At 42.8% G+C, this 27,687-nt stretch overlaps 1 protein-coding gene across 1 annotated transcript in view; it reads left to right on the top strand.

Annotated features, from left to right (window-relative positions):
- Positions 1-27,687, top strand: part of LOC143292005 (polycystin-1-like) — a 90,202-nt gene that overhangs the window by 47,134 nt on the left and 15,381 nt on the right. The window contains exons 13-34 of the mRNA XM_076602161.1: positions 1,995-2,263; positions 3,453-3,546; positions 4,166-4,232; positions 4,653-4,953; positions 5,548-6,084; positions 6,841-7,140; positions 7,583-7,809; positions 8,335-8,590; positions 9,434-9,629; positions 10,126-10,271; positions 11,617-11,779; positions 13,623-13,957; positions 14,867-15,028; positions 16,143-16,269; positions 17,154-17,225; positions 19,459-19,856; positions 22,013-22,311; positions 22,779-22,951; positions 23,496-23,716; positions 24,704-24,814; positions 25,333-25,592; positions 27,067-27,197. Of these exons, the coding sequence (XP_076458276.1) occupies positions 1,995-2,263; positions 3,453-3,546; positions 4,166-4,232; positions 4,653-4,953; positions 5,548-6,084; positions 6,841-7,140; positions 7,583-7,809; positions 8,335-8,590; positions 9,434-9,629; positions 10,126-10,271; positions 11,617-11,779; positions 13,623-13,957; positions 14,867-15,028; positions 16,143-16,269; positions 17,154-17,225; positions 19,459-19,856; positions 22,013-22,311; positions 22,779-22,951; positions 23,496-23,716; positions 24,704-24,814; positions 25,333-25,592; positions 27,067-27,197 (4,845 nt within the window). The remainder of the gene's footprint in view (positions 1-1,994; positions 2,264-3,452; positions 3,547-4,165; positions 4,233-4,652; positions 4,954-5,547; positions 6,085-6,840; positions 7,141-7,582; positions 7,810-8,334; positions 8,591-9,433; positions 9,630-10,125; positions 10,272-11,616; positions 11,780-13,622; positions 13,958-14,866; positions 15,029-16,142; positions 16,270-17,153; positions 17,226-19,458; positions 19,857-22,012; positions 22,312-22,778; positions 22,952-23,495; positions 23,717-24,703; positions 24,815-25,332; positions 25,593-27,066; positions 27,198-27,687) is intronic.

Genomic DNA, 27,687 nt, shown 5'->3' with positions numbered 1-27,687 from the left:
TCAGTGGAAACCAACAACCACATCAACAGGTAAGCCAGTGGAAACCAACCGACCACACCAACAGGTAAGTCACTGGAAACCAACTGACCACACCAACAGGTAAGTCAGTGGAAACCAACCGACCACACCAACAGGTAAGTCAGTGGAAACCAACCGACCACACCAACAGGTAAGTCACTGGAAACCAACCGACCACACCAACAGGTAAGTCACTGGAAACCAACAGATCTCATAAACAGGTAAGTCACTGGAAACCAACCGACCACACCAACAGGTAAGTCAGTGGAAACCAACAACCACATCAACAGGTAAGTCAGTGGAAACCAACAACCACATCAACAGGTAAGTCAGTGGAAACCAACCGACCACACCAACAGGTAAGTCACTGGAAACCAACTGACCACATCAACAGGTAAGTCATTGGAAACCAACCGACCACACCAACAGGTAAGTCATTGGAAACCAACCGACCACATCAACAGGTAAGTCATTGGAAACCAACCGACCACACCAACAGGTAAGTCACTGGAAACCAACCGACCACACCAACAGGTAAGTCACTGGAAACCAACCGACCACACCAACAGGTAAGTCACTGGAAACCAACAGATCTCATAAACAGGTAAGTCATTGGAAACTAACAGACCTCATGAGCAGATAAGTCACTGGAAAGCAACCCTCCACACATCAGCAGATAAGTCATTAGAAACCAACCATCATGGCGAGTGGTTAGCATCGCTGACTGATGACTGAGAAGACATTGGTTAACTCACTCCAGACGAATAGTTTTCTTCCTTGCTTTCCCTTGCAGATGATCCACAAACATAAAGTAACTGAATGAAACTCCCTGTACTTGACCCACTGACCCCTCTTCTAACGTCGTGTGTACGCCCACCCCTCTCCCTCTCTTCACAGCCCTCAGAAGCTGAGACACTGTCAGTACCTTTTTGCAGGTAGCTTTCTTCACTGCAGATACTTTATTCAACATTTTCATCATCCTCATTGATGTCGAAACCTTCAGTTTGAAGCATTTCAATCACTTCAGCAGCAGTAAAAAGCCACTGTCGTGATCTAGTTTGCTCCAAAAATTTCCACTTGTATCGCCTGTGATGCCATTTTCGATACGTATGCAGATTAGCTTGTCATACGGGGTACCATGGTCAACAGTTGGTGATCAAGTGTATAGTCATGGAAACTTCATGAAGAAACTTTCTCATTCGACCCTTGACATGTTCACAATGCCCGGTGTAGCAGCGATTTTTATGCTACCCTATGAGGAAAATGTGGACAAATTTTTAATTGTTGAAACCGCTATAACGTTCCGTCGTCCAGAATGCTACCTTACGTCAGGAACGCTATAGCGTTCCATTGCCCGGAGTAAGTTAAAGCGCCATCAGAAGTATATCATCTTGGTGATTTTTCAAGTCTTTAGCTGAATCCAGGGTGAGAATTGAGTGTACTACAGGCTGAAATGGGAGGACTGGGACCATACACTTGAGTGCCAGCCACTTCATGTATGCATCATGGGAGTGTTGCTCAAATTTCCTGACCAACACTGCAGTTGTCCGTATCTCCTGGTCATTAAAAAGTATTTTTTATGATGATAGAAGGTCTGTTTACCTGCTTTTGATTTTTTCCTCCCCTCTTGTTAGGTATATCTGTCTATCTATCCGCATGCACATGTGTGTGTGTGTTTGTGTATGTGTGTGTGTGTGTGTGTGTGTGTGTGTGTGTGTGTGTGTGTGTGTGTGTGCATACATGAATACACATGCAAGCACATATGGACACATGCATACATGCACCCCCCAGACCCCACCCCCACCCCCACCCCACCCACACACACACAAACACAAACACACACTTGCACTCATTCACAATCATTCACATGCACTCTGTGTCTCTCTCTTTCTGTCTGTCTTTAAGATCACAAAACAGTTGCCTACTTTTCCATCTACGATGCGATGCTTTCCCCTTCCTTGCCCCCCAAAAAACAGGCACCACAGCCCCCAACCTAGTGATCCTACGCAACACCCTGCTGCAAGACAGCTCCTACTACACCTTCACTGTCACCGTGGACTCCGTGGACGGGAGCCGGTCGCAGGGCAAGGCCAGCATCACGCTCTCCCCCAACCAGCCCCCTAGCGGGGGGACGTGTACTGCCACGCCGGACTCCATCGTGGCTCTGCAGGAGTTTGTCACCGTCAGCTGTCAGGGCTGGCAGGACAGCGACGACCCAGGTTCACAGCTCATGTACGAGATCAAGGTGAGACACTGAGAAAGGGGGGTTGTTGTGATGGGGTGGGGAAGGGGGAACCGATGTGTGCATGTGCATGCGTGTGGTACGTACCATGCGCGTATGTGCACATATGCATGCGCATGATACATGCACGCTCACCGCATACAGACATGAACACATGCACATACACACTTGTGCCCACGCGCGCGTGTGCGTGCACACACACACACACTCTATCTCTCTCTCTCTCACACACACACACACACACATGCTTGCACGCACACACACACACACACACACACACACACACTCTCTCTCTCTCTCTCTCTCTCTCTCTTTCTCTCTCTCTCTCACTTTAATTTTATGTCTTTTCACTTTTAGTGATTTTTTAAAACACACACTCACAGTCATATACGTAGCTGTGCTTCTCCATGCATACACACATATTCACGTATACAGACATCCATGCAGACATTCACGTATGCTCTTGTGTATAAGGATATAAATGCACATAATTTTTATGATTACACAGGTGATTGTTACTTTTTCTACCTCTTTTTCTGTCTGATGTAAACAGCTGCACACACACACACACACACACACACACACACACACACACACACACACACACACACACACAACTTGTCACTCACATATGTAAACGCACATGCATACATTCACAGAGGCACATACACACTTATGCATGGTTTTAACTAGTATTATTGTTATTATTATTATTATCATCATCATCATCATCACTGCTGCTACTGCTGCTGCTACTACTACTACTACTACTACTACTACTACAGTAGTAATGATTGTTTTTATTGTTTCTGTTGTTGTTACTGTTCATGTTGTTGGCTTCATTCAGTGATCATACTTGTCTTTAGGCCTGACCAGTGTGCTGAGCCTGTGTGGAGGTCATGAATCGTGCTTCCTTCCAATTTTTGTTTTTTAAAGAGCAGATATAGTTTTAAAGATCAGTCCACCTGCTTCATGACACATCCTTGATACTGATTAACTGAAGAACAAAGTTAGAGACCCTCCCTACAGCCTTCCCCACAACCCAGCTTCCTCAGGTTTTCTCAGACTTTTGCTATGGAAAGATCGGAAATATCGACCATATGATAGATTCTAAAGCACCAACATTTCTCAGTCAGGCACTATTCGGAGTGGTGAAAAACCCTTCTCGGTTAATCTGCTTTCTACTTTTCAGACTGTTACAAAGCAAGAAGTTCATGATGTTTTGCGACAGATTGCTCCCAATACATGTGAATTTGATCCCATTCCCACGCCCCTTCTTGTAGAGAGTACTGATAAATTGAACCACCGCTCACAAATGTCATCATCTCCTCATGGTCACCTGGAACTTTCTCCACTGTCTTTAAGCAAACTACCATTAAACCTTGTATCAGAAAACCCTCACTTGATCCTAATGATGAAAGAAACTGCAGACCAGTCTCCAATATTCTTTTTTTTTCTTCTCCAAATTACTTGAGAAGATCATCATGTCTCAATGTTTGGTCCATAAGGATGCTCACAACCTACCAGTCTGCTTACCATACTTATCATTGCACTGATACTGCTCTCTTTTGTGCGATATATATGATATTCTTAATGCACTGGATGATAATCAAATGTCTTTCCCTACTTTGCTTGAACTCAGTGCTATGTTCGATATGATAAATAACAATATTTGTCTCCATCGACTTGAACACACTTTCAGCATGAAAGGCTCAGCTATTATTATCATCATTATGAGTATACTGAAACTGAATCCTTGATGTGTGTGTGTGTGTGTGTGTGTGTGTGTGTGTGTGTGTGTGTGTGTGTGTGTGCAGGTGGAGGGACAGTCTCACAGCTATGTGCTGTACTACGGGGCACGCAGCACGCAGTCAGTTTACCTGGTCCCCTGGCCTGGCTCCACAGGCAGTTCCGCACAGCTGCTGGTGACTGTGCTGGATGAGTATGGGGCCCGCACTGAGGCTCTCCAAAAGTGAGTGGTGTCACAGAAAGGGAGGAGGTGGTGCAGCACTCTTGGGAAATGACACTTTGTAGGGTAAAGAGAACTGTTCAGGGGTGCAAATTTTGAGGGAATACAGAAGCATAAAAAAAATGAACAAAAATGAATTCTAAACTGTGTTAATGAATACAGTCATTCTACAGGTAGGTTCATGGAAACATAAAGATAAATAAATAATGTTAAATCATATATATTGAAGCATACATCTACAGGTAGGTTCATGGAAACATGAAAAGAAATTAAATAACAGCAAATTATATATATTGATACAGTAAATCTACCGACAGGTTCATGGAAACATGAAAACAAATGACTAAATCACAAATAATGTGAATGGATACAGTAAGTCCGCATTTAGGCTTTTCCATTCTATCCACGATGATTTTTGTCCAGGACCATTTCCTTCACGACTACCACCAGACCCCCAGGGGTGAGCGTGTCCCAGGCCCTGTACCTGGCGGCCAACACCACCCTGACCATGCTGATGCAGCAAGGGGACCCGGTGCCCCTCCTCCAGTACTCCCTGGCCCTCACCCTCTCCCTCAACTCAGCCTCCATGGGTGCACTGACCCCTGCCGACCTGACCACGCAGGCCATGGTGCGGGCAGCCATCACGCTGTGCGTGTCCAGCAACGTCACCGTGGAAACCATGCAGCAAGCCCAGCAGATGGCCTTCCTGCTGCAGCAGCTGACTGTGAGTCTTCTGTTTGTGTGGTTGAAAGTGTAACGCAGAATGGAGATGAGGAAGAACTTCTGAAGAAAACATGAATTTTGGCTGTTTGTATGAAATACATGTGAGTGTGTGTGCACATGCACCACAAGTGACTGTGTACTTGCGAGCATGTGCAATCATGTATGCACATACAAACACACACACACACACACACACACGCAAGTACATCATCTTAAATAGCAGGACCACTAAATAGCTACACAACAGTGAAGATATAGATGTGCAAGACAAATGCATGTAGATTGTGGAAACGAGTGCAACTAATTTCTCAAGCGGCCCTCACTGGGCTGATTTCATGTGACAGTTAAGACTCCCTCTCACCTGCTGATCCAGGTCAGTCCCGTACAGCACACTCACTTCAAAAGTAGCTGAATACAGTTTGTATAATTATGTTATATAGATATTATCTAAAATGTTAATTGTTCATCATTTTCCACACTGAAGTTCACCACACCTCTCGTGAATGCTTTGAATAAGTCTGTTTGGGTAACATTGCATCATGCTGAAGCCAGCTTGCTGAAGCTGAGTAAAGTGGAATGATGTGACTGTTGACAGGCGTACTCGGCAGAGTACCAGGTGAGCGGCTGCCAGACGCTGATCCTTCAGTCCCTGGAGACCATCACCAACGTCCTGCAGAGGAGCGTGCGTGCGGGCCTGGACCGTGACGACTTTGCCTTCCCCAACCTCTACACCACTGTCTACAACCTCATGGAGGCCCTCAGCTCTTCCTCCTCCTCCTCCTCCACCTCCTCCTCCACCACTTCTCTGGCTGACTATTTCCCGCAGTTTGCCAGCATTTCGTCCACGTCTTGGGGCACGAGCACACGGACACTGGACTTCTCCACAGCAGCAGTCAGCACAGTTCACACACAGGATGCGGTGACCACTGCCTTCTCCGTGGCAGAGACGGTGACAAGCACTGTGCTTCAGGCGGTGGTGCTGGACGAGGAAGGCATCAGTTACCAGGTGGGGGGGATGGAGGTGGATGGGCAGCGAACCTTGGTTGGGATGCTGGGGTCCTACTTGGAGCAGGGGAGCTGTCGTTTCCATCTGCCAAGTGGCATGTTCCCGGGTGTCAGCAGCACCGATGAGGTCAGCGCTATAAACCATGGTCGTGTTTGTTTGAAGGTGGTTTGAGGGTACAATTTCTGGATGTGTTATTCTGATGGACTGTGTGGGAGGGGTTGGGGAGGGGAGGGTGTGTGTGTGTGTGTGTGAAAATGTTCCATGTAAGTTCATGTTTATTCCTGCATAAACATTCCACATAAAGCAATACTTAATTGTACAGTTATTCTGTAAGTATTTATGTGTTTTGCTTATGCATATTTTCCTGCAAGGCATTGAACAACTTAAGTCTGAAAACACACATACATACACTCGCACAAACAAAATGCAAACTCTTCCTTTTACACACACACACACACACACACATGTGCGCACACGCACACACACAAGCACGCGTGCGCGCACACACACACATGCGCGCGCATGCATGCACACACGCATGTGCACACACACACACATACACACACACATTAACATGCACACACACACACATTCTTTTTCGTTCGTTCCTGAATTTTGATAAGCAAATTCGAAAATGTAATGCTGGAAACCACAATTTTAGGTTCCATTTTGTTGTTGTAGTCATTGTTCTTTTAAGCACCTCAAGCAAATGCTTTCAGTAAAGCTTGAATTCAGATTCAGTCATCAAGACAAACACATGAGTATGTAATCCTTCCTTTCCTTCTGATTTTATTGTGAGTTGAAATGTTTGAAAATTGTACATAACTTGGGTCATCATTGTTACACACAGCAGCACGTAATCCTTTCGACCATTCCCTACAGATTCTGAAGATAATGATCATGCTGGACCCGAACCCATTCACCTGGGGATACATTGATGAGCATGTGGTGGACACACGGGTGCCGACCTTGTCCTTCAAATATGCTGACGGCACGGACCTGCCAGTGAGGGACCTGAGCTCGACCATTGAGATCCTGATGTTCGACAGCGATGGCAACAGCTACACAGTGACCAACAGCAGCCTGTTGCAGAACCCACACTACAACCCTCTGGCCAAGACCACCTTTGACACCTGGACCCTGGAGAAAGGCCTGTCCAAGAAACTGGAGGTTGATGCTCAGGTATGGGTAGAGGGAGAATACGGAATTTAGAATACTTCATCATCTCCAATAAGAGAAAACTGATTTGTGCTATGAAACACATAAACAATGCATGAGAATCAGTCACTTGATAAGTTTACATAAAAGACATACAAGCTTAAATGTTATCTTGAAGTAAAATTAGTATCCATCCATACACTTGCAGTAATCTCAGAGGACAGGTATAAACTATCATACTGTAATTGAACATAAGCATATGATAACAACATACTATTTAACAGTACATTGAGGTGTCACATGACACACGTATATACATACACTTGCATACATTTTGTGAGTCGCATCATAAGTTACAATTGTTTAGAAGCCAGACTGATCGGAACAAAGTTGCATTTAGCTCTGGCTGTTTTTGTGCTCTGTGCTCCTGTATCAGCACAGTTTTCTGCGGTTTCCTCTGTCCCAGGTGGGCACGTCACAGGTCTCTGCCCTGCACGTGATGGTGAGGGTGGAAGCCTTACCCAACCAAACCGACCTGCAGAGTGGCACCGTCCCCACGGCTGCCATCAAGGCTTACCTGGGGGCTGGCTTTGAGGCCTCTGCAGACAGCTATACTGCCTACAAGGAAATCACCACGGCCCTCATGGCATCTGGTGTGGACCATCGCCTTTACACCTTCTTTGTGGCTCCCAAGTGAGTTGTGTGTGCTGTGTCAGTGCTGTGACAAGGGGGGCTGTAGAAAGATGATGGAAATCACAGGATGATTAGAGTAAAGGTAAAGGTCAAATAATTTCAACAGGTGAACTGATCCTCACTTGTTAATTAACTAGTTACTCAAAGAGTTAAACACTATGCACATACCCTATCGCCTTCTGAGATAGATGAAGGTGGATGGTATTATTTATTATCAAAAATGAAAGATAGTGATTGTTCAGTGGTCAAATTTATACAAAATACTGACATATATATGTGTATGGATATATCATGGAAAAGAAAATGAAACCTACCTTTTGTTGCACTGATGAGGGTTTTTTATTATTAAAAAAAAAAAATAAATTAGAAAAAAAATTTTTGATTATTTTCTTCTGGTACTTCAGTGACAGCACAGAATAAAGCATTGTGCTGGTCATTGAGCATTAACAGAATCATTTCTGACAACAACAAAAAAGATAAAAACAACAACAAAAAACTACCATCTATTTCATTTTATTTTTCTAGGCAATTCAGCGACAGCACAGAGTACAGCATCACACTGGTTAATGAGGACATGGATCACGACGTCAACATCTCCTCCACCTTCTACCTGTCCAGCTGCCAGTACTACGATGAGAGCAACCGTGTGTGGTCAGCAGCCGGCTGCTCCGTGTCAGAGGAGTCCATCCCCTTGGCAACCGTTTGCCACTGCAACCATCTGACGGCCTTCGGTGGCAGCAGTCTGCTGCCCATCTCCAGCATCCAGTTCTCTGACCTGGCTGTGAGTCTGCTTTGTCTTTGGCATATCGTCTGTCTGTTCATCTTTCTGAGGCAGTTCTAATGGGTGTATTGTTAATCTCAGTCTTTTCTGTGGCAGGTATAGTGTATTGTCGGCAGGTATAGTGTGTTCTTGGTCTGTTTTCTGAGCAATTAGTGTATTGTCAGTCTGTTTTCTAAGACAGTTATCATATTGTAAGTCTTTTTTTTCTAAGGCAGTTAGTGTATTGTCAGTCTTGAGTTTGCTGATCGTTCAGAACTTTTCAAAGTGTATGGATTTGATGCAGACTTGGAAAATTTCTTAGCGCTGAGCACAGTTTGTGCTGCCGTGTTTGTTCCTGCAACCCAGCCCAGACATGCAGTGCTGATCTATAGACATAGGTTTATGATTGGTGCTTCTGTTGATTGATGTTTGTGCAGTGCACAGCTCTTGCCGATTCATGGAAGTCTGGAAAGATCTTGGAAAAAATGAGAGAATCATTTCCACAGCTGGAAAAGTCTTGGTAAAAATATACTTTGCCCTTCAGGCTTTGAAAAGTATTGGAACTGTTATAACCCTTGACGAGTATCATTCAAAAAATAGCAAACAACCAATCAAAAGAAAAAGAAAAAAAAAGCGATGAAAATTAAACTTTGATTCTAGGATATCTATTGATCTCTTCTATTAGTGGTGTAGCAACAGAATTTTTGTTTTCATTCAGTTTCGCTTCATGATATAATATGAAAAACATCCAGTCTTCTAACATCCATCTGGAAAGAGTCTGAGAAAAGTAAGGAATTGTTTGGTACCATCTGTGTGAACCCTAACGTCATTTGATGTCTGATGGGTGGCTTCTGTGTGGCACAGGCATTGGAGTTGGGGCTCAACCCTGTGACACTGATAGCGGTGTGCACCATCCTGGCTCTATACATCGTCGGGGTCATCGTGTGTCGTCACCTGGACCGTGCAGACCTGCGGCGTATCTCCCTGGTGCCATTGTGTGGGCGTGACGGGGTCTTCAAGTACCACATCACCGTCATCACTGGCAGGCAGATTGGAGCAGGTCTGGCAGTGGATTGGTGTGTGTGTGTGTGTGTGTGTGTGTGTGTGTGTCTTTTATGGTGTCTGTGTGTGTGTATTTGTACATGTGTGCGTGTTTTTTGTGCTTTATGTGTTTGTGTCTCAAGGCCTGATTAAGCGCGTTGGGTTACGCTGCTGGTCAGGCATCTGCTTGGCAGATGTGGTGAAGCATATATGGATTTGTCCAAACGCAGTGACGCTTCCTTGAGCTACTAAAACTGAAACTGAAACTGTGTTTGTGTGTGCGTGAGTTTGCTTGTGTATTTGTGTGTATGTGTGTGTGTTGTTTGTTTGTGTGTTTGTTTGTATGCTTGAAATATGTATATATCTGTGTGGCCTATGTGGTGTGCCCAAGTCTGTGGGTATGTGTAGTGTTACAAACTTCTGTATTTTGGACTGGAAACTCACAACTGCAGTTCTGCAGATGAAAACATGTGGGTTTTTTTTCTTCTTCTGAAGTTATGAGCGTGTGTTTGCAGGCACCTCTGCCCACATTGGAATCAAGCTGTATGGAGATCACGGAAAAAGCGAAGCACGCCACCTCACTAAGCGCTCGGCGTTTCAGCGCAATTCTCGAGACACCTTTCTCATAGCCACTGACAACGATCTTGGGACTCTGCACAAGGTGAAACACTATTGAGTTAGATATATATATGCATTTCCATTTCTGTTCTTTTTAACTTTCAGACATTGTGGAAGTGTGTGTTGTGTCAGTGTAACACATTACATGTTACCAAAAATTATTATTGAAAATTTTCTGCCTTGAAAGTGGTTGGTCAGGTGTCTGTTGCTTGATCTTGTTTCTTGACAACAAGCCTTGTGTCCCTGCCTCTCTCTTTCCCTCTCAGTCAGTCTGTGTCTTTCTCTGTCTGTCTCCTTTTCTCTCTGTCGTGTGTGTTTGTTTCTTTGTTTCTTTGATTTTGTTCCTTTTTTTTTTTTTTTTTTTTTACCTGTGCATTTTACTAACACCATGCTAGTGCCTGTATGTCATGTGTGTGTGTGTGTGTGTGTGTGTGTGTGTGTGTGCTTGTGTGTGTGTGTGTGTGTGTGTGGTTGTTGTTTTGTTTTGATTTATGCATTTTTTTTTTTCCTCTGTTGTGTATCTCTACTAACACCATGCTTTCATTTTATTAAATATTGTGTAGTGTAGACCCTATTCAGGGCAGGGACTGGATGTAAAAAAAGCACACCAGTACTTATCTATTATCCTCGAAATAAAGAATTTGTCTTGTCTTGTCTGCCGTATATATGCACACACATACACACACAAACACACACACACACACACACACACACACACACACACACACACACACACACACACACACACACACACACACACACACACACACACTCACATCTTTTCAATGTTTTAAACTGTTTAGGAATTACAGGCACACAAACAATGTGCTTAGAATAAAAAAAGCACCTAGGATAAAACACGGAAACTGAAAGGAGACATGGTGTATGCCATGATGTACCTAGGGTAAGACAGCTAATTGCTGCAGTAACCAATTCTATATTATTCTCACACCTCTTAAAACACTGAGCAGTCACATACAGTGCAACGTTTTATACTTTTATTTACTAATGTAAGTGGTAACAGTTCTCTTTTATATGAAAAAAATGTAAACATTTCATCCTGAACTTTTTTTTTTATGGATTGTGATGATTTTCCTCTTATGAAGAAAAAAGTGTGATGTTTTAGAATTCTTTTTTTATGATTGCAGCAGAGGTGACCAAAAGACAATTTTCTCGATTCAACTGGTAAAGAAAAAAAAAACACTAAAAAAAACAACAAAAAAACAGACCTGCTGTTATTGTTATGTTTGGCCCCAGAAAAGTTGTTTTTTGTGGTTTTTTTAACAGACAAAAAGATATGTAGTTATTATGTACCCACTTCCCAGGTTAGCGTTTGGCTGGACAAAAAAAAAATGACATGTTGATATTGTTATGTTTCCACTGCCCAGGTGTGCGTGTGGCACGACAATACAGGGTCCTCACCTGCCTGGTACCTGACCCAAGTGCAGGTGCAGGACTTCCAGAGCGGGGAGCGCTACATCTTCCCTGCCAACACCTGGCTGTCCTTGGAGCAGGAGGACGGCACACTGAAGACGGAGCTCCGTGTCGCAGGTAACGTTCCTTCAGCATCACAAGGGTCCTGGGAATGATGATAACGATAAAAAATTTGTTTAATGAGGGACGTGGAATTAGCAGGTACGATTCCTTACATCCAGTCCTAAGGGCTAAAAGGAAAAGATGAGTTCAAAGTAATCAGAAAAAAATCATGGATAAGATTATAGAAACAAAGCAGGGAATACATGAACTCATAAACATGCATAAACATATGCATGCACGCATACATCCTTTGCACTGTTCACCTTCACCTATCCCTTGACGTCTGCTGATGTTGTTGGGGCACCAGTGAAGACAAAATCCACCTCTCTCATCTGTCTCTGTCCTCCGCCGCTCTCTGGGATTCTGCCAGGTTCATGCCTGTCTGTTCTTGGATATCATCTTCCTACATCTTCCTGTGTCTTCCTCTTCTGCAGCTTCCTCTGACCGTCCCTTGAAAGATGGTGTTTGCAAGTCCTGTTGAGTGGGAAATATGTCAACGCCACTTCATTTTTTAGATGGTTTGCAGTCTTGCTGTTGCAGCTATTGTTTGTGCAATTCTTGCCATGATCTCAGGTTTTGAACCTCCATTTGATACGATAGAGGCAGTTTCTAAACTTGTTCTGCTGACTTTGATGTTTGAATGTAGACCTCCGTGCAGGTTTTATTGCATGTATCCACAGTAGCACAGTGGGTCATCAGCTGGTCAACTAACAATAATTACTCACACCAGCTGCTGTGGTGAAGTGGTTAGCGTCGTGGACTGACAGCTGGGAGGATGTGGGTTCGATTCCCAGCGGAGGTAGGTTTTCGGCCTGCAGCCAGCTCCTACCCAGAGTTGAGTGTGCTATGGGCTTAAATGGGGAGACTGGGATAACACAGTTGAGTATCGTCCACTTTACGGATGCATCTTTGGGTGTGTTGCTCTAATTATCTGACCAACACTGCAAGTGTCTGTATCTCCTGGGCCTGGTTGACGCCGGGATATCATTATGAAAGGAAGCGTAGAGTGCAGCCTTGTCACTTAGTCCCAAACCAAAATGGACCTCCATAGCAACATCATGATCATCATCATCGTCCCCCTGCTCCTCCTCCTTCATCATTACCAATATGAACAAAAAAAGTCCAAAGTCTGTGGCCTTTCATGCCCTGCTGTCATGATGACCTCAGTTTCGATACCCTTCCACGTCCATGCTTGGGGTGAGTCTTGTCAAGGTCTTCACTGTTGGTGGATTCTTAGGGTGCTATTGTTGGAGGGACGTGGTGGCAGTCTCCACACAGGGAGGAATGCTCACTCAGTCTGGCTCTACGACTAAGACATTATTGTTGTCAGTAGGGGGCTTAGTAGGTGGTGTGCTAAGAACAGGCACCACTGAACACCACCAGAGTGACTCAGCAGCAGTGCAGGGTTTCCTCTGGTGTGTGGCCTCCTGGTGACCTAACATCGATGGTTCCCTGTGGACTGCCAATGCTGGGAATGTGATGGACAAACCCGAGTGTGGCTGTGTATGGGTGACCTGGGAGTAATGCCACTGAACTGGGGCAGATGACAGGGCAGCAAAAAACAAAGCAAAAACAAAAACAAAAACAAAAAAACAACAATAACAACTTCAAGTAAAATCTAGTTTGTTTACTAGAGAGCATGTGAGCTCAACAAAAAGCTGACCAGTGTGGTGCTTTTGTCAGTGAGTGAACAAAACTTGCCTTCTGTGAACACTTGGTAATTTGATGTTTATTTATCATATTGTTTGCACACTTCGCTGTTGCTGTTATTTGTAGATTTGTTTACTGAATGCTGATAGTGTTTACCTGTGTGCTGTTTCAAAGTCCACCATACAGCTGACTAATTGATGTGTTGCAGACCATGAAGAGCTACACAGCTTTTCCCGAGTCTTCCAGTCAGCCCTGGCCAACAGCATGGCAGAGCGACACATGTGGATTTCCGTCTTCAACCGGCCCGATCACAGCCGTTTCACACGAGTTCAGCGCATCACCTGCTGCGTCACGCTGGTTTACCTCTACATGTTCCTCAACGCCATGTGGTACGGCCTGATCAAGGACCAATCGGATAAGACAGACTCCATTTCATGGGCTGTGATTGGCTGGGAGGAGGTGCTCATAGCACTGGTGTCCATGGGCTGCATATTCCCTTTGGCGCTGGTCCTCATCTGCATCTTCAAGAGGAGTAGATCCAAGGTAGGCTTGCGATTTTTTGGCTTTGTTTTTCTCAGTTTCACAGTTTTGATCAGTTATTTTGGGGGTGCTGCCTTGTGAAAAGAATTTATTTTATCCTGGAAACTATTTATTTATTCATTTATTTATTCATTTCCTGTATCTGTCAAGCATTTTCAAAGTTGTCAAATAAAAATGTAAACAGCAAATTTTTAAACCGTTTTCAGTCAAAAAATTTTTAGTGTGTGCAGAAAGTAGGCATCATCATAATACCTTGGAATCTTTACACACATACTGTATAGAATTTGAGCCATTGCTAAAGAAAATTACAAATATAATTTTTAATCTACAAGATGTTCCTATACTTAAGATGCACTTCCAGAATTTTGAAAAAAAAATTATGAAAAATTACAGAATGACAAGCACAACAGTTTGCCATCACACAGTACACATTGTGCTGATAGAATGTCACAGTTCTACTTATTTACTTTTTTAATTATGCTGTCTTGTAGATGATACATATTTGCATTCCACCATTTAGTCAAGGAATGCTAAACATGGATATGTTTACATACAATGTGTCCATGACATATCGCAGGCAAATGTTAGATACATTAAACAAATGACATGTTGTATGCCAGCGTGTTTATACTTTGTGTGGATGGGATGTTGCACATCTGTCTATACCCACCTGATATGAATGACATGTTGCAAACAGGTATATTTATGATTTGAAATGGGTTAGATGTCATTCTTCCTATGTCTTTTTTTTTTTTCAAGTTATGTCATTCACCCTTGAAAAAGGTCAAAAGTAATGTGAAAGAAATGATATTTCTTTCATTATTTTTCTTTGTGCTTCTTGTTCAGACATAAAGGGTGATATGTAGCAGAGATGTGTACAGATCTTCACTTGATGCAAACAACATGTTGCAGGCTGATGTGTTCATGCAAGCCATGCGCCCACAGTCGGCTCAGACGCTGGAGATTGACGCCATGTGTGACGTATCACAGTATGGAGGGTCGCTGCGCACCATGACACCCAACGAGGACTGGACCACCATCTTGGAGCGGGAGAGCACCACTGAATCGATTCCGGTGAGCCTGACACTTTGTGGCAACCTGCAATGTTAACAAGCAGTCTTGAAGCTTTTGTCCTGGTTTCTGCAGGTTTTTTTGCCTTTGTTCTCTTCTGAAGCAAGTAGTCATAAGACTTCTTACCTATGTTTTTGTATCAAGCTGTCATGAGGCTCATGTTTCTGTACCAAGTAGTCGTAAGGATTTTACCCTTGTTTCTGTACCACACAGTCTCGAGGATTTTACCTTTATTTCTGTTCCAAATAGTCATTAAGATTTTACCTCTATTTCCGTGCCAAGTAGTACTAAGAATTTTATCATTGTTTTTGTACCAAGTACCCTTGAGGATTTTACCTTTATTTCTGTGCTAAGCAGTCATAATGCTTTTACCTTGTTTCTGTATCAAGTAGCTGGAAGGATTTGATCTTTATTTCAGTACCAAGTTGTCATGAAAATTTTACCCTCATTTCTGTACCAAGTAATTTGTTAAGATTTTACCATTTATTCTGCAGCAAAATTGTCTTGAGGTGTTACTCTTATTTCTGCACCAAGTGGTGTTGAGGCTTTCACCTTTATTTCAGTACCAAGTGGTGTTGAGGCTTTCACCTTTATTTCAGTACCAAGCAGTCGTAAGGATTTTATTCCAGTTTCATCAGTCTTTCACTGACTTTGCTCTTTTTTTGTCTCCAAACTGCTGGAGGAGAGGTATCAGCCAGTTCAGAAGTGTTTTGTGATTTTGTTCATACCATGACTGCTGTAAACAAAGGACTTTGGTTTGTAATCATAAATCTGTGCATTCAATAGTTAAGATTGTTATAAGCAAAAAAGGAGCTTCATTCTACAATCAGGTATCTTGTGTTTCTGGAATAATGAAATGGCAAAAGTTGGTCAAACAACAGCATCGTAACAAAGCCCTTGCCAAGATGAGAATGATAATTTTCTAATGAAGCTCATTTCTCTGTATGCAGAGAGATGGTGTAAAACTGTGAAAGACAACATTTTTAAGACATTTCTCTGTATGCAGACAGATGGTGTGAAACCGTGAAAGACAACATTATCAAGTCGTTTCTATATATGCCGAGAGATGGTGTAAAATCCCCAAGCTTCTTTGCAGAACTCCCCCCGTCTGCTTCAGAGCCCCCGTACCCCCCGAACCCCACGCACACCACGTAGTCCTCGTAACTCCCCTGAAGAGGTAACCGCACAGCTTGTGCAGAGGGAGAGGGAGGAGACAGGGTTGAGGCTGGCTAACAACATGCACGGTGAACAATGAGTCACACAGCACCTAAGATGTGAAACTAATCCACATGATGTTGACGTGGCTGACAGAGTTTGCACATGGAATGGGCCAGCACTTGTCTGTGGAGAAAGTGTAGACACTAATCTTGTTACAGCTTTAACAGTGAGCGTTGGGAACACCGTCAATCAGAAATATTGTGTTGTAACTTTCAGTTGTGACAGGACAGTACACCACTATGCAAATTTTCATGTTTCAGCTTTCCAGTTTTGAAATATTGTTGATAGCTTGTAGTTTGGTACTTGCACAAGAACCAGCAACAAAAAAAATTACAGTATTTATTGTTTGTCCCAGGGCATGCATTTGGATTCTTTGTGTTCATTTTTGTATACATTTCTTTTTTTTTTTCTTTTTTCTTCCCCAGTAATGCCTATTTCACTACTTTCATGAAATGTAATTTGTTCTTTCATTTGTTCATTCTTTCATGCATGCACACACACACACACACACACACACACACACACACACACACACACACACACACACACACACACACACACACACACACATCCCGCATCAAACTTTGTTTAAAGTCAATTGACATGTTTAGTAATATCCCATTGAATCATTCTTGAAGGTAGACCTGTCACAACTGGCACAGATTGTGGTGTTTTTCTCATCCACACATCACTGCACTCTCGCAGACCCTTCACCGAGCATTTTGATCAAGAAGAGGATGGGTGCAGTAGGCACATTGTCACACCATTTCATTGAGGGTCAATGGTTTGAATCCCAAATGTGGCACCTGGTGATTTTAGGGTGTGTGGGTTTTTTTCCAGTCTTCTATGTCAACATATGTTAAGACCTGCAAATGCTTTACGCTCTTTCACATGTGTATATGTATGACAGACAGACAATCAGAAATGCATAATAAAGATCCTGAAATCCATTTCAGCATTGGCAAGTTATTGAAACGAAAACATATGCTGCACTCTCTTGAAAACAGATGAACAGATGATGGTTGACATGGTAGCTGTGTAAAAATAAAGGTTATACGCATAAAAGCCTGCCCCTATATACATATAGATAGATAGATAGGTAGATAAGCAAACAGATAAATAGATATGAGTCATTGTGGGAGCTGCATTTCATGAAAGAAGGAGAAGAATGAACGAGTGGAAATGTAGCTCATCTTGTGATCTGTGTGGTTGTAGATCTTTGAGACAAGAGACATTAAGCAGTTCAAGATATGAAAACACTTTGCTGTGGAGTGCTTCAACTCATTCTTTTCTTGGCATTAAAGGAAAGGGTGATGGGGCATGAGTTATTTCATTGCATTTTGGGCAGTGAGAGGACAGATGGAAGTTATGATTTTGTGCAAAAGTGTATGTGCATATTGTGTGTATGTGCATGTGTTTGATGGTATGTCTTAAAAGGCATGCATATGTTATGCTGTATATATTGTTGAATTTAAACACTTTTGAAGAAATATTATTTCATGCTAACATTCTGCATTACTGTGCATCTGAGATAAGAGTTATGGGAATCAAGAATCCTGCTTTTATTTTTAATTGCACTCTAGCTTTGTAAGATAGCTGTTTAATCTAGCTGTTTTTTGATGTAGATAATGATTCTTAAAGCAAACCAAACATGACTTGAGATTCCTTTTCTTATGGTCATAATGATATATGATTATTCCCATTGTTATTATCAGAAAAGTGAGTGTTTCATATAAAGTGACATGTTTTACAAGAATAGATGTTGTTCATCTAATTCAGTTACACTTCTTGAAATATAATTTGTTCTGTTTCACTTCATTTTTCACCTTTGAAGGAGCTACAGTGAGTTATTGTTAAATTTGATGTGAATACAAAATTGTAGTTCGTGCCTGTTGCTATTTTTTATGGGTCCAGTTCTGCTGTCTCTATCTGTTATACTTTCCATGTATCATTCTTTTCATACTCTTTGTTCTTCCAGTTACAAACACCTAAGATTTCCAAACTGTAAAGTGAAGAAAGTTGTGGAACATGGATTTAGTTTCACTGCCACTAAAACTTGGAGCTGGCTGCCATTCAGTCTTTGTAATACTCCAAAACAATCCTACAACACATATATTTTGTCAAGCATTCCCTTATTGGTGTTATAGGTTGTGTGTGTGTGGATGACTGGCTGTTCGCAGTTGTGTGTGATGCCAGTGTGTTGTGAATGAACTGTGTGAATGGAGAGTGTATATCACAGCTATTTGCATTACGCAAGATGATGCACTGTTTATAAATGATTCATTATTATTATTATTATTTCATCACTTCCTGCTTTTCTAATACAGCCAATCAGCAGCCAGCTGAGACGTACCACGGCGGTGAATCGATCTGGCCGAGACAGCTTCTCCTCTCAGGGCGGTTTCCCTGGCAGCGGCAAGAAGGTAGGGCTTGACGAAGGATGTAAACATTTGAGTTTCCTTGTGCAGGGGAGAGAACATTGTATTGTTTCCTCATTTCTAGACATGAATGAACGTTAGAGTTGTGGACTATGAAGACAGAAGAAGAATGGACACAAGCAGTGTATGGAGGAAGGTGACTGTTGGCTTTGTAATCAGAGGTGAGGAATGGATGAACAGTGTTCTTTGAAGGATCACAACATGATTACATGATTTAAGGGAAAAGGCAGTATATATATATATATATATATATATAGAGAGAGAGAGAGAGAGGTCTAGATATAGATAGATAGATAGATATAGATAGATAGATAGATGGATAGATAGATATCTATATCTGTATCTATATCTAGATATATATATATATATATGTAAGAAATGAAGTGCTGATGGTTTGAGACATGTGCACTAGACCATGAGCAGATTAATGAAGTGCTGATGGTTTGAGACATGTGCACTAGACCATGATCTGATAATGAGAGCCTTTAATTGACTTCAGGAGGTTGACACCAAAGAATTTCTAAAGGTAAAACAATTTCCAGTTTGTCCTAAAGTTTGGTTTTCATTCAGGACATTTCATAGATACTGAAGAATTTGCTAAGGTAAAACAGTCATCAATTTGTCATAAAGTTTGGTTTGCATTTAGAACATTTTTATCTGTTTCAGAGAGCCATAATGCTCTCATTTTTCTTTTTTCTTTTCTATTTCACTTTTCTCTGTGTTTCATTTGTGGCTTGCAGTCAGCTGTGCAAGTTATTCGACGCACACAGGAACTGATGTGGAACCAGGAAAACATCCTGAAGTCCTGGCCGGAGAAACTTCCATCATTTGCTGAAGAAGAGAAAGAGAAAGAAAAACCAACCGGCAAACCCGCAGCCTCCAAACCAGCATCAGGCGGAACATCAACAGCGGACGATTCTGTGCCTGTGGCATCAACATCAGGGTCTGCTGCCAAAGCTCGATCAGCTGGCAACAGCATCTCTGGCACAGCCGCCACCAAAATCAGCAAAAGTATGTCCATGACCACCAAAACCTCTGCTGCCTCGTCGCTGAAGAAGACGAATTCCATGCCGGGCAAGGCGAGTGGACAGTTTGTCAAAGGCAGCAAGGCCGCCACCCAGCCTCCTCCCAGACCTCCACCCCCTGTCACCACACGCAAGACAGCGTCCTTCAAGGTGAGCTGACTTGGGGGGGATAAGTGCTCCTTTTTGTGCCTTTCATTAGACGGGCATGATAGCTGTGTGGATAGAGCAAGTTTAAGGCCCTGGGTCCTGATAGTAAAACAAATGCACTTGCAGACCAAAAAAAAAAGGAGTAGTGGTTCACTGTGGTAACATGCTCTCCCCAAGGAGAGCAGCTCAAATTTTACACAGAGAAATCTGTTATCACAAAAAAAAGTAACATAATAAAGTACAATATAATACAATACAATATACAATACCATTCAAATCCTGGTTACATCTGATGGGTTAAGGGTGTAGAGTTTTCTGATCTCCCAAGCCAACAGAAGTGCAGACCTGCTAGTTCCTGAACCCCCTTCATGTGAACACACATGCAAAAGATCGAATGCACAATTTGAAAGATCCCATAATCCATGTTGGAGTTTGATGGGTTTTGGAAACAGAAACAGAATGCAGCTACCTACATGGTTAGGTAAAAATGGTCATGCATGTAAAAGCCCACTTATAGATACAAGTGAATGTGAATATTGCAGCCCATGAACAGAAACCCCAAAATGCTTTCCTCTCTCTTTTTTATTTTCTTCTCTTTTTAACCCTTTCGCTGCCAGGAGAATAAGATATAAGTGAAATCTATTTGCCAGGGTTTTTTCACAAAAAACGGGTATAAATTTTCCAAAAATTCTGTGCTCTTTGTTATTGGAGAAAGACCCATAAAAGTATATATTTTCTGAAAGGTAAATGAATAAAGAACACAAAACACATGCTATTTTCCCATTTTATATATTTTTAGTGACATGTTGTTGTTTTGAAATCAGTGTTTTGTTTTTTGTCACATTTTCAACTTGTTCATTACAAACATTAGTCAGGTAATTTGCACAAAAACATCATATTTTCTGGACAAATGGATATCTGCAAACACAAAATCATACTAGAACAACCACAATATATATATATATATATATATATATATATATATATATATATATATATATATATTTAAGAGATAGATACACAATACATTGTGACTTCTCCAAGTGATAAGATGGATGTGAGGCCACGCCCCCTCAGTCTCCACCCCTCCTCCTCCTCACCCCTCTCACACGGTCACTCGATTCAGTTCTCATCAGACCGCGTTGGCTGCGTGCCAAGAATATCGCTCTGCTGCCAATTCGGTCATCTGTCGTCTGCTGACAGCTGTACAGCTGACATCACTCACTGACAGTTGCATCTTGGCCACTCTCTTGATTGCTCCCTTTATTTTCTATCATATCGTCCTATAAATGTTCATCTCTATCTTCTCCTTCGAATTTACGCTTAAGTTCTTTCTGAGCATCAGCTAAAGAAAGAAATCGTTTTTGATTTAGTTCGTCACGATCGCATGTCTTGAGCACGGCGTCAGTCCGACATTTTGTTGAGCGAGCGAGGAGAGAAGTCAGGCAAACACTTGGACAGTGACCCAACCAAAACGTTCAAATAAAGGACTGCTTCATGACGTAGATGGGGTTTCTAGCTATGAATAGAATCTAGAGAGATTCCCCAGGCTAAAGCTACCACTATTTTTGCCAAGGAAGTGAATGCAAACCAGGGAAAAGTCAGAATATTTCGATGACGAGTTATCTCGTCATGCAGGCAGCGAAGCATACATGCTTGCCATGACGAGTTATCTCGTCATGCAGGCAGCCTAGGGGTTAAAAAAAAACAAAAACAACAAAGGCCTTCACTATGAATTTGATCATTCTTTGTATTTAGAATGCACTAAAAACTGAATGGTTATTTCATTCCATGTGTTTCCAAACCCTCTCATTGGTAAATGGAGAAAGTGTGTTTAACATTACTTATCAAAGTGAGTCTTTATTTCACAACCCACTGTTGTTGCTCTTGTTGTTTTTGTTGTTTGTTTTTTACAGACTTCTCCATTTGTCAGTTTTAGAGACTCAGCAGTATATCTGTAGTTCTACTGCTGTTCATTCTCCCCTTGGCATTCATTGTTTTTCAGATGGACATGGAGAATGTCTTATTTCACAACCCACAGTCTTTTTCATAAGACTTTCTCCATTTTTCAGTTTTACATACATAGCCATACATCTTTAGTTTGATGACCGTGCCTTTTTCCCCATTGGCTCATTTTTTGTTGTATTTTTGTCTTTCAGACGGACACAGAGAACGACAGCGATGACCATGAGGAGTTCCTGCAGAAGCTGGACCAGATCGACCGAGAGCTGAAGAAATCGTCGTCCATCCGCAGCCGAGCGTCCCTGAAGAGCAGCCTGCCCCGAGGCCTGGTAAAGAAGCACTCATCCCACTCGTCCCAGAGCGCCATCGAGGACCTCTTTGAGTCGGACGACGAGTGGGTCTCCGAGGGTATAGAGGGTGGCGGCCCTAGAGGAGGCAGGAGGGCAGAGGGGGCGGCGGCGACCTTTAACCCCCGTCAGGATCCCAGCCTGGACAGGTGAGCGCTGCTGCTGCTGCTGCCTCTGCAGCCGTGCCTGTCTGTCTGTTGGTTTCTTTAAGTAGTGCAATGCAGTGCAGCACAGTACAATACAGTACAATACAGTACAATACAATACAATACAGTATAATACAATATAATACAGTGCAATGTAATGCAATGCAACGGCAGTATTAACAGTGCAATACAATACAGTATAGTACAGTATAATACAACATAATACAATACAGCACAATACAACTTCAATACAACTGGAATATTAACAATACAATACAATGCAATACAATACAGTACAATACAATACATTATTAGCACAATACAATACAGTACAATACAATACATTATTAGCACAATACAATACATTACATTACATTACATTACATTGCAATGCAACACTCAACCATCACTACAAACGCCTATTCCACACTTCCCTGCAGCTTCACTCTCTGTTGCCCTCCTCCCTGCAGGCGAGCCAGCGTCACAAGCCTGAAGAAGCTACGCATGGCATCCATGCACATGCCAGGCAGTGCCGGGAGTTCTCTGCTGCGTCGTGACAGCACTTTCATGAGGAGGGACAGCACCTTCAACAGCTTCCTGATGTCTGAGAAGTCGCGCACCACTCTCTCCACACTGCTGAAAAGTGAGTTGTGTGTAAAACGGTTGTGTTTGTTTGTGCATCAAACACTAGCACACACAGACACACACACACACACACACACACAACACACACACACAGAGCAGTACATGTGGGTACACTAGTACACATCTGTATATTCTAGCACTCACACACAGACACAGACACACACACACACACACACACACACCAGCACATGTTGGCACACTTGTACACATCTATGTATGCTTGCACACACATGCACTCATTTCTGCTCACACACATGCACACATGCATGCACTCATGCACACATGCATGCACATGCACACATGCACGCGCACACACACACACACACACACACACACACACACACACCTGCCTTTCCATGATAGTCTGATGTATAGCAACAATGACTTCAACAGCAAGTGGAAAACAACTGAACACAATTCAGAAAACAGCGCACTGCAAAACCAAAGTACTGTCCCAACTCAGCTATCTTTCAGCTTGAAGCACACACAATCCACTCACAAGATAAACCATACCTCCCATCGGTACATCTCCCTGTCCACAGACCGCATGCAGTTGCTGGGCAACCCATCGGAGGACCGAGGGTGCCGCCTGCCGTGGTTCTGTGTGTACGTGGGGTACGGCATCTGTCTGGCCCTGTCCCTGGTGTCCATTCTGATGGTCCTGCTCTACGGATACAACTTTGGTCCCGCCATCGCACTGCAGTGGCTGCTGTCCGTTCTCCTCGCCTTTCTCTGCTCCGTGCTTGTCCTGGAACCGCTCAAGGTATGACAGTGGTTTACGTGTAGAACTGCTCATGGTATGACAGTGGTTTACGTGTAGAACTGCTCATGGTATGACAGTGGTTTAAGTGTAGAACTGCTCAAGGTATGACAGTGGTTTACGTCTAGAACTGCTCCAGGTGTGACAAGGGTTTACATTTAGAACCACTCAAGGTGTGACAGTGGTTTACGTCCAGAACTGATCCAGGTATGACAAAGGTTTATGTCTAGAACTGCCCCAGGTATAACAGTGGTTAACGTGTAGAACCGCTCATGGTATGACAGTGGTTTGGGTCTAGAACTGCTCATGGTATGACATAGGTTTACTTCTGGAATTGTTCCAGGTATGGCAGTGGTTTATGTCTAGAACCGCCCAAGGTATGACAGTGGTTTGCATCAACAATTGCTCGTGGTATGACAGAGGTTTATGTCTAGAACCACTTAAATTATGATGGGGTTTGACAGACTTACTTCTGGAATGACTTGAATAATGATGGGGTTACTTCCAGAATGACTTAACTTTTGACAGTGTTGCAATAGTGATGATTGTTAACTCAGGTAATGCACACTGTTTTGCCATGACCAGTATTGACAGTAAGACAGTTGTTAATTGAGGTAATACACTCTGTGTTGAGTAAGGTAATGAGACACCATGGAAGTAACGGTTAGGTGTAGGACCTCTGAACCAGTGTTCAACACCGGTCAGGATTTGAGGCCCCATTTCAGCATGGCATTGCATCTTTGGTAAAGGAAATGGAAAAGCGTTTACTCCAGTTTTCCTCCCACCACCCAGGTGTGAATAGGTGTAATCTGACTCAGGTCGGGGAAAGTTTAAACAGCGGAAGGAGAGGATTGGGCACCACCCTTCCAGGCCAAGCCCTGGACCTCGGTGGATGTGAATTGACTGCCCTGGTGGCTCTAAAAGGCTATGGGACCTGTGGCCTTTAACTCTGTGTGAATTTACTATTGAGCTGTGTGTTGGTGTGATCAGGTGGTGGTGCTGGCACTGTACGTGGCCCTGGTGGTGAGGGACGCAGAGAAAGACGTGGAGGCCGATTCCATCGACGTCATGCCCTCCATTGAGGCCAACGAACAGCTCAAGGTGCGGGGGGGCCTCTTTCTTTCTTTGTAACTTTTTTACTTTCTGTCTTTCTGTGTTTGTCAGCTAAAACTCTTCCACATTCACTCAAAGTCAAGATTGTAAACTGAGTAAGCAACAACTCCTTTTTTACATCAAGCCAATCAAAAACAAAAAAAAAATATATATATATATAAATAATAAAAAGAAAAGAGATACAAGAACAGTGTGGTAATGAAATGGGAGGCATTCTCTCTTTGTATCAACACATGAGGGCTCAACCTCTTGCTATGTAACTCAGTAAACAAGCACTGTTCTAATTTTTTCTTTTAAAAATGACGGTGATTGTGGTTCAGGAGGTGAAGTTCTGTCCTGGGAGGTGAGGGCTCAGCCTCTTGTTTTGGGGTTTTTGTTGTTGTTTTTTTAATGACTGTGATTGTGGTTCAGGAGGTGAAGTTCCGTCCCCTGGGAGGTGAGGGTCAACCTCTTGTTTCTTTTGGTTTTTTGTCGTTGTTTTTCTAATGACTGTGATTGTGGTTCAGGAGGTGAAGTTCCGTCCCCTGGGAGGCTTTGCCTTGCTGCAGGCCCACAAGGAGGGCCGCAAGAAGATCCGCCTGCACAACATGATCCGACAGACCTTGGCCTACCTGCTGCTGACGGCCACTGTGCTGGCTGTAGCCAACGTTTACTTTGGGCCGGACCTGTTCCGTGCCACAGGCCACCTGGAGAATTCTGTCGTCTTCACTGGTTCTGTGTCATCGTCGTCATCTTCTGGATCAGTCAATTTCTATAACATCAGCAGGTGTGGGGTTCAGGGGGTGTTGCTCTCTCTCTCTGTGTGGAGGGGAAGGTGGGGAGAGGGTTGGGTTTTAGGGTACGTGTGTGTAGTGGTTTTTAGTTTTACATCTTTCCACTCTTAACTCACTTCAGACAAATGGTTTTCTCCTTTGCTTTTTCCTGCAGATGATCCATTTGTTAGGGTTAGTAAAAAATCACAAAATATACAAAACACAAAGTAACTTAATGAAACTGGCTGTACTTGACCCACTGACCCCTCTCCTCACATCGTATGTACGACCACACCCCTCCCTCTCTTCACAGCCCTCAGAAGCTGAGTCAGTGTCAGTACCTTCTTGCTGGTAGCTTTCTTCACCTCAGATACTTTATTCAACGTCTTTATCATCCTCGTCGATGTCAAAACCTTTAGTTTGAAGCATTTCAATCACTTCAGCAGCAGTAAAAAGCTGCTGTTGTGATCTAGTTTGCTCAAAAAATTTCCTCTTGAATCGCCTGCAATGCCATTTTCGATACGTATGCAGATTAGCCGGTCATGTGGGATACCAAGGTCAACGGCTCGCCAGCAAGCATATAGTTATGGAGCCTCATGAAGAAAGTTTGCATTCAGTTGACACATTCGCAGTGCCTGGTGTAACTGCGATTTTTATGCTACCCCATGAGGAAAACATGGAAAAATTTATAATTGTCGAAGCGCTATAGCATTCCGTCATCCGGAGCGCTGCCTTATGTCAGGAACGCTATAGCATTCCATCATCTGAAGTGAGTTAAGTGATTTTAGAAGGAAACATTTTTTTTTAACTGGAGGGGCATACAGGGAGAAGGGGTTGGGGTGTGGGAGTAATGGGGAAAGGTGTGACTGTGTATACATATTTGTTTATACATGTTTGTGTGTGTGTGCTTGTATGTTTGTATGAGTGAGTGTGGATGTGAATGTCTATGAGTGTGTGTCTGTGTGTACATATGTGTTTGTGTGTATGTGTTTGCATGTAATTTGTCTGTATGTATGTTTGTTTGTGTGTGTGTGTTCCTAAATGTGTGTGTGTGTGTGTGTGTGTGTGTGTGTGTGTGTGTGTGTGTGTGCATGTGTGTGCGTGCGTGTGTGTGCATGTGTGTGTGTGTGTGTGTGTGTGTGCGTGATTTTTAGCGACCATGTGTGTTCATGAGCAGAATGCATCAGATTTGCATTTTACAAATTGATCCTGATTTCTCCTCACACGTGGTGCAAATCTGTTTTAATACATGTTCGCGTGATTGATTATTCAAATCAATATACATGTGTTCTTTTTTCTTGTTTTCAGTTCATTGTGAACGTTTGAACTGTGCATTGATCAGTTTTGGGACTGGGCAAAGGATATGTAAATCTGTAGAGATATGTGTTTGTGTGTTTTGTAATTCAAATCAGGCATTTGTCTTTCATATTTTTCTTTTTGTCTTCTTTCCAGTTGAAAGTGAATGTTTGAACTGTTGTTACTTGACAGCACGGATGAGTTCTGGGACTGGGCGAGGGGTGTGTGGGTGCCCGCACTGTACCGGCCCAGCCTGGTCCCCAGTGAGGAAAACCCTGTGCTGCTGGGCCCTGCACGCTTGAGACAAGTCCGGAGCACCACGGGTAAGTGACAACACAGACAAGAAAGACTATCGTACAAGTTGTTGTTGACAGTTATGCTTAACTGTCACTGAAAGAATATATTACAAGTCATTGTTGACAGTTATATCTCAGCTGTCACTGAAAGAATATGTCACTGAAAGAATATATTACAAGTCATTGCTGACAGTTATATCTCAGCTGTCACTGAAAGAATATATTACAAGTCATTGTTGACAGTTATGCTCAGCTGTCACTGAAAGAATATATTACAAGTCATTGTTGACAGTTATGCTCAGCTGTCACTGAAATAATATATTACAAGTCATTGTTGACAGTTATGCTCAGCTGTCACTGAAAGAATATATTACAAGTCATTGTTGACAGCTATGCTCAGCTGTCACTGAAAGAATATATTACAAGTCATTGTTGACAGCTATGCTCAGCTGTCACTGAAAGAATATATTACAAGTCATTATTGACAGTTATGCTTAGCTGTCACCTCATTTTCTTT

This window comes from Babylonia areolata, chromosome 18, assembly GCF_041734735.1.
Source record: "Babylonia areolata isolate BAREFJ2019XMU chromosome 18, ASM4173473v1, whole genome shotgun sequence".
Lineage (NCBI taxonomy): Eukaryota > Metazoa > Mollusca > Gastropoda > Neogastropoda > Buccinidae > Babylonia > Babylonia areolata.
Note: the sequence above shows the minus strand (reverse complement) of the source record. Positions and strands in the feature narration are given on the sequence as shown.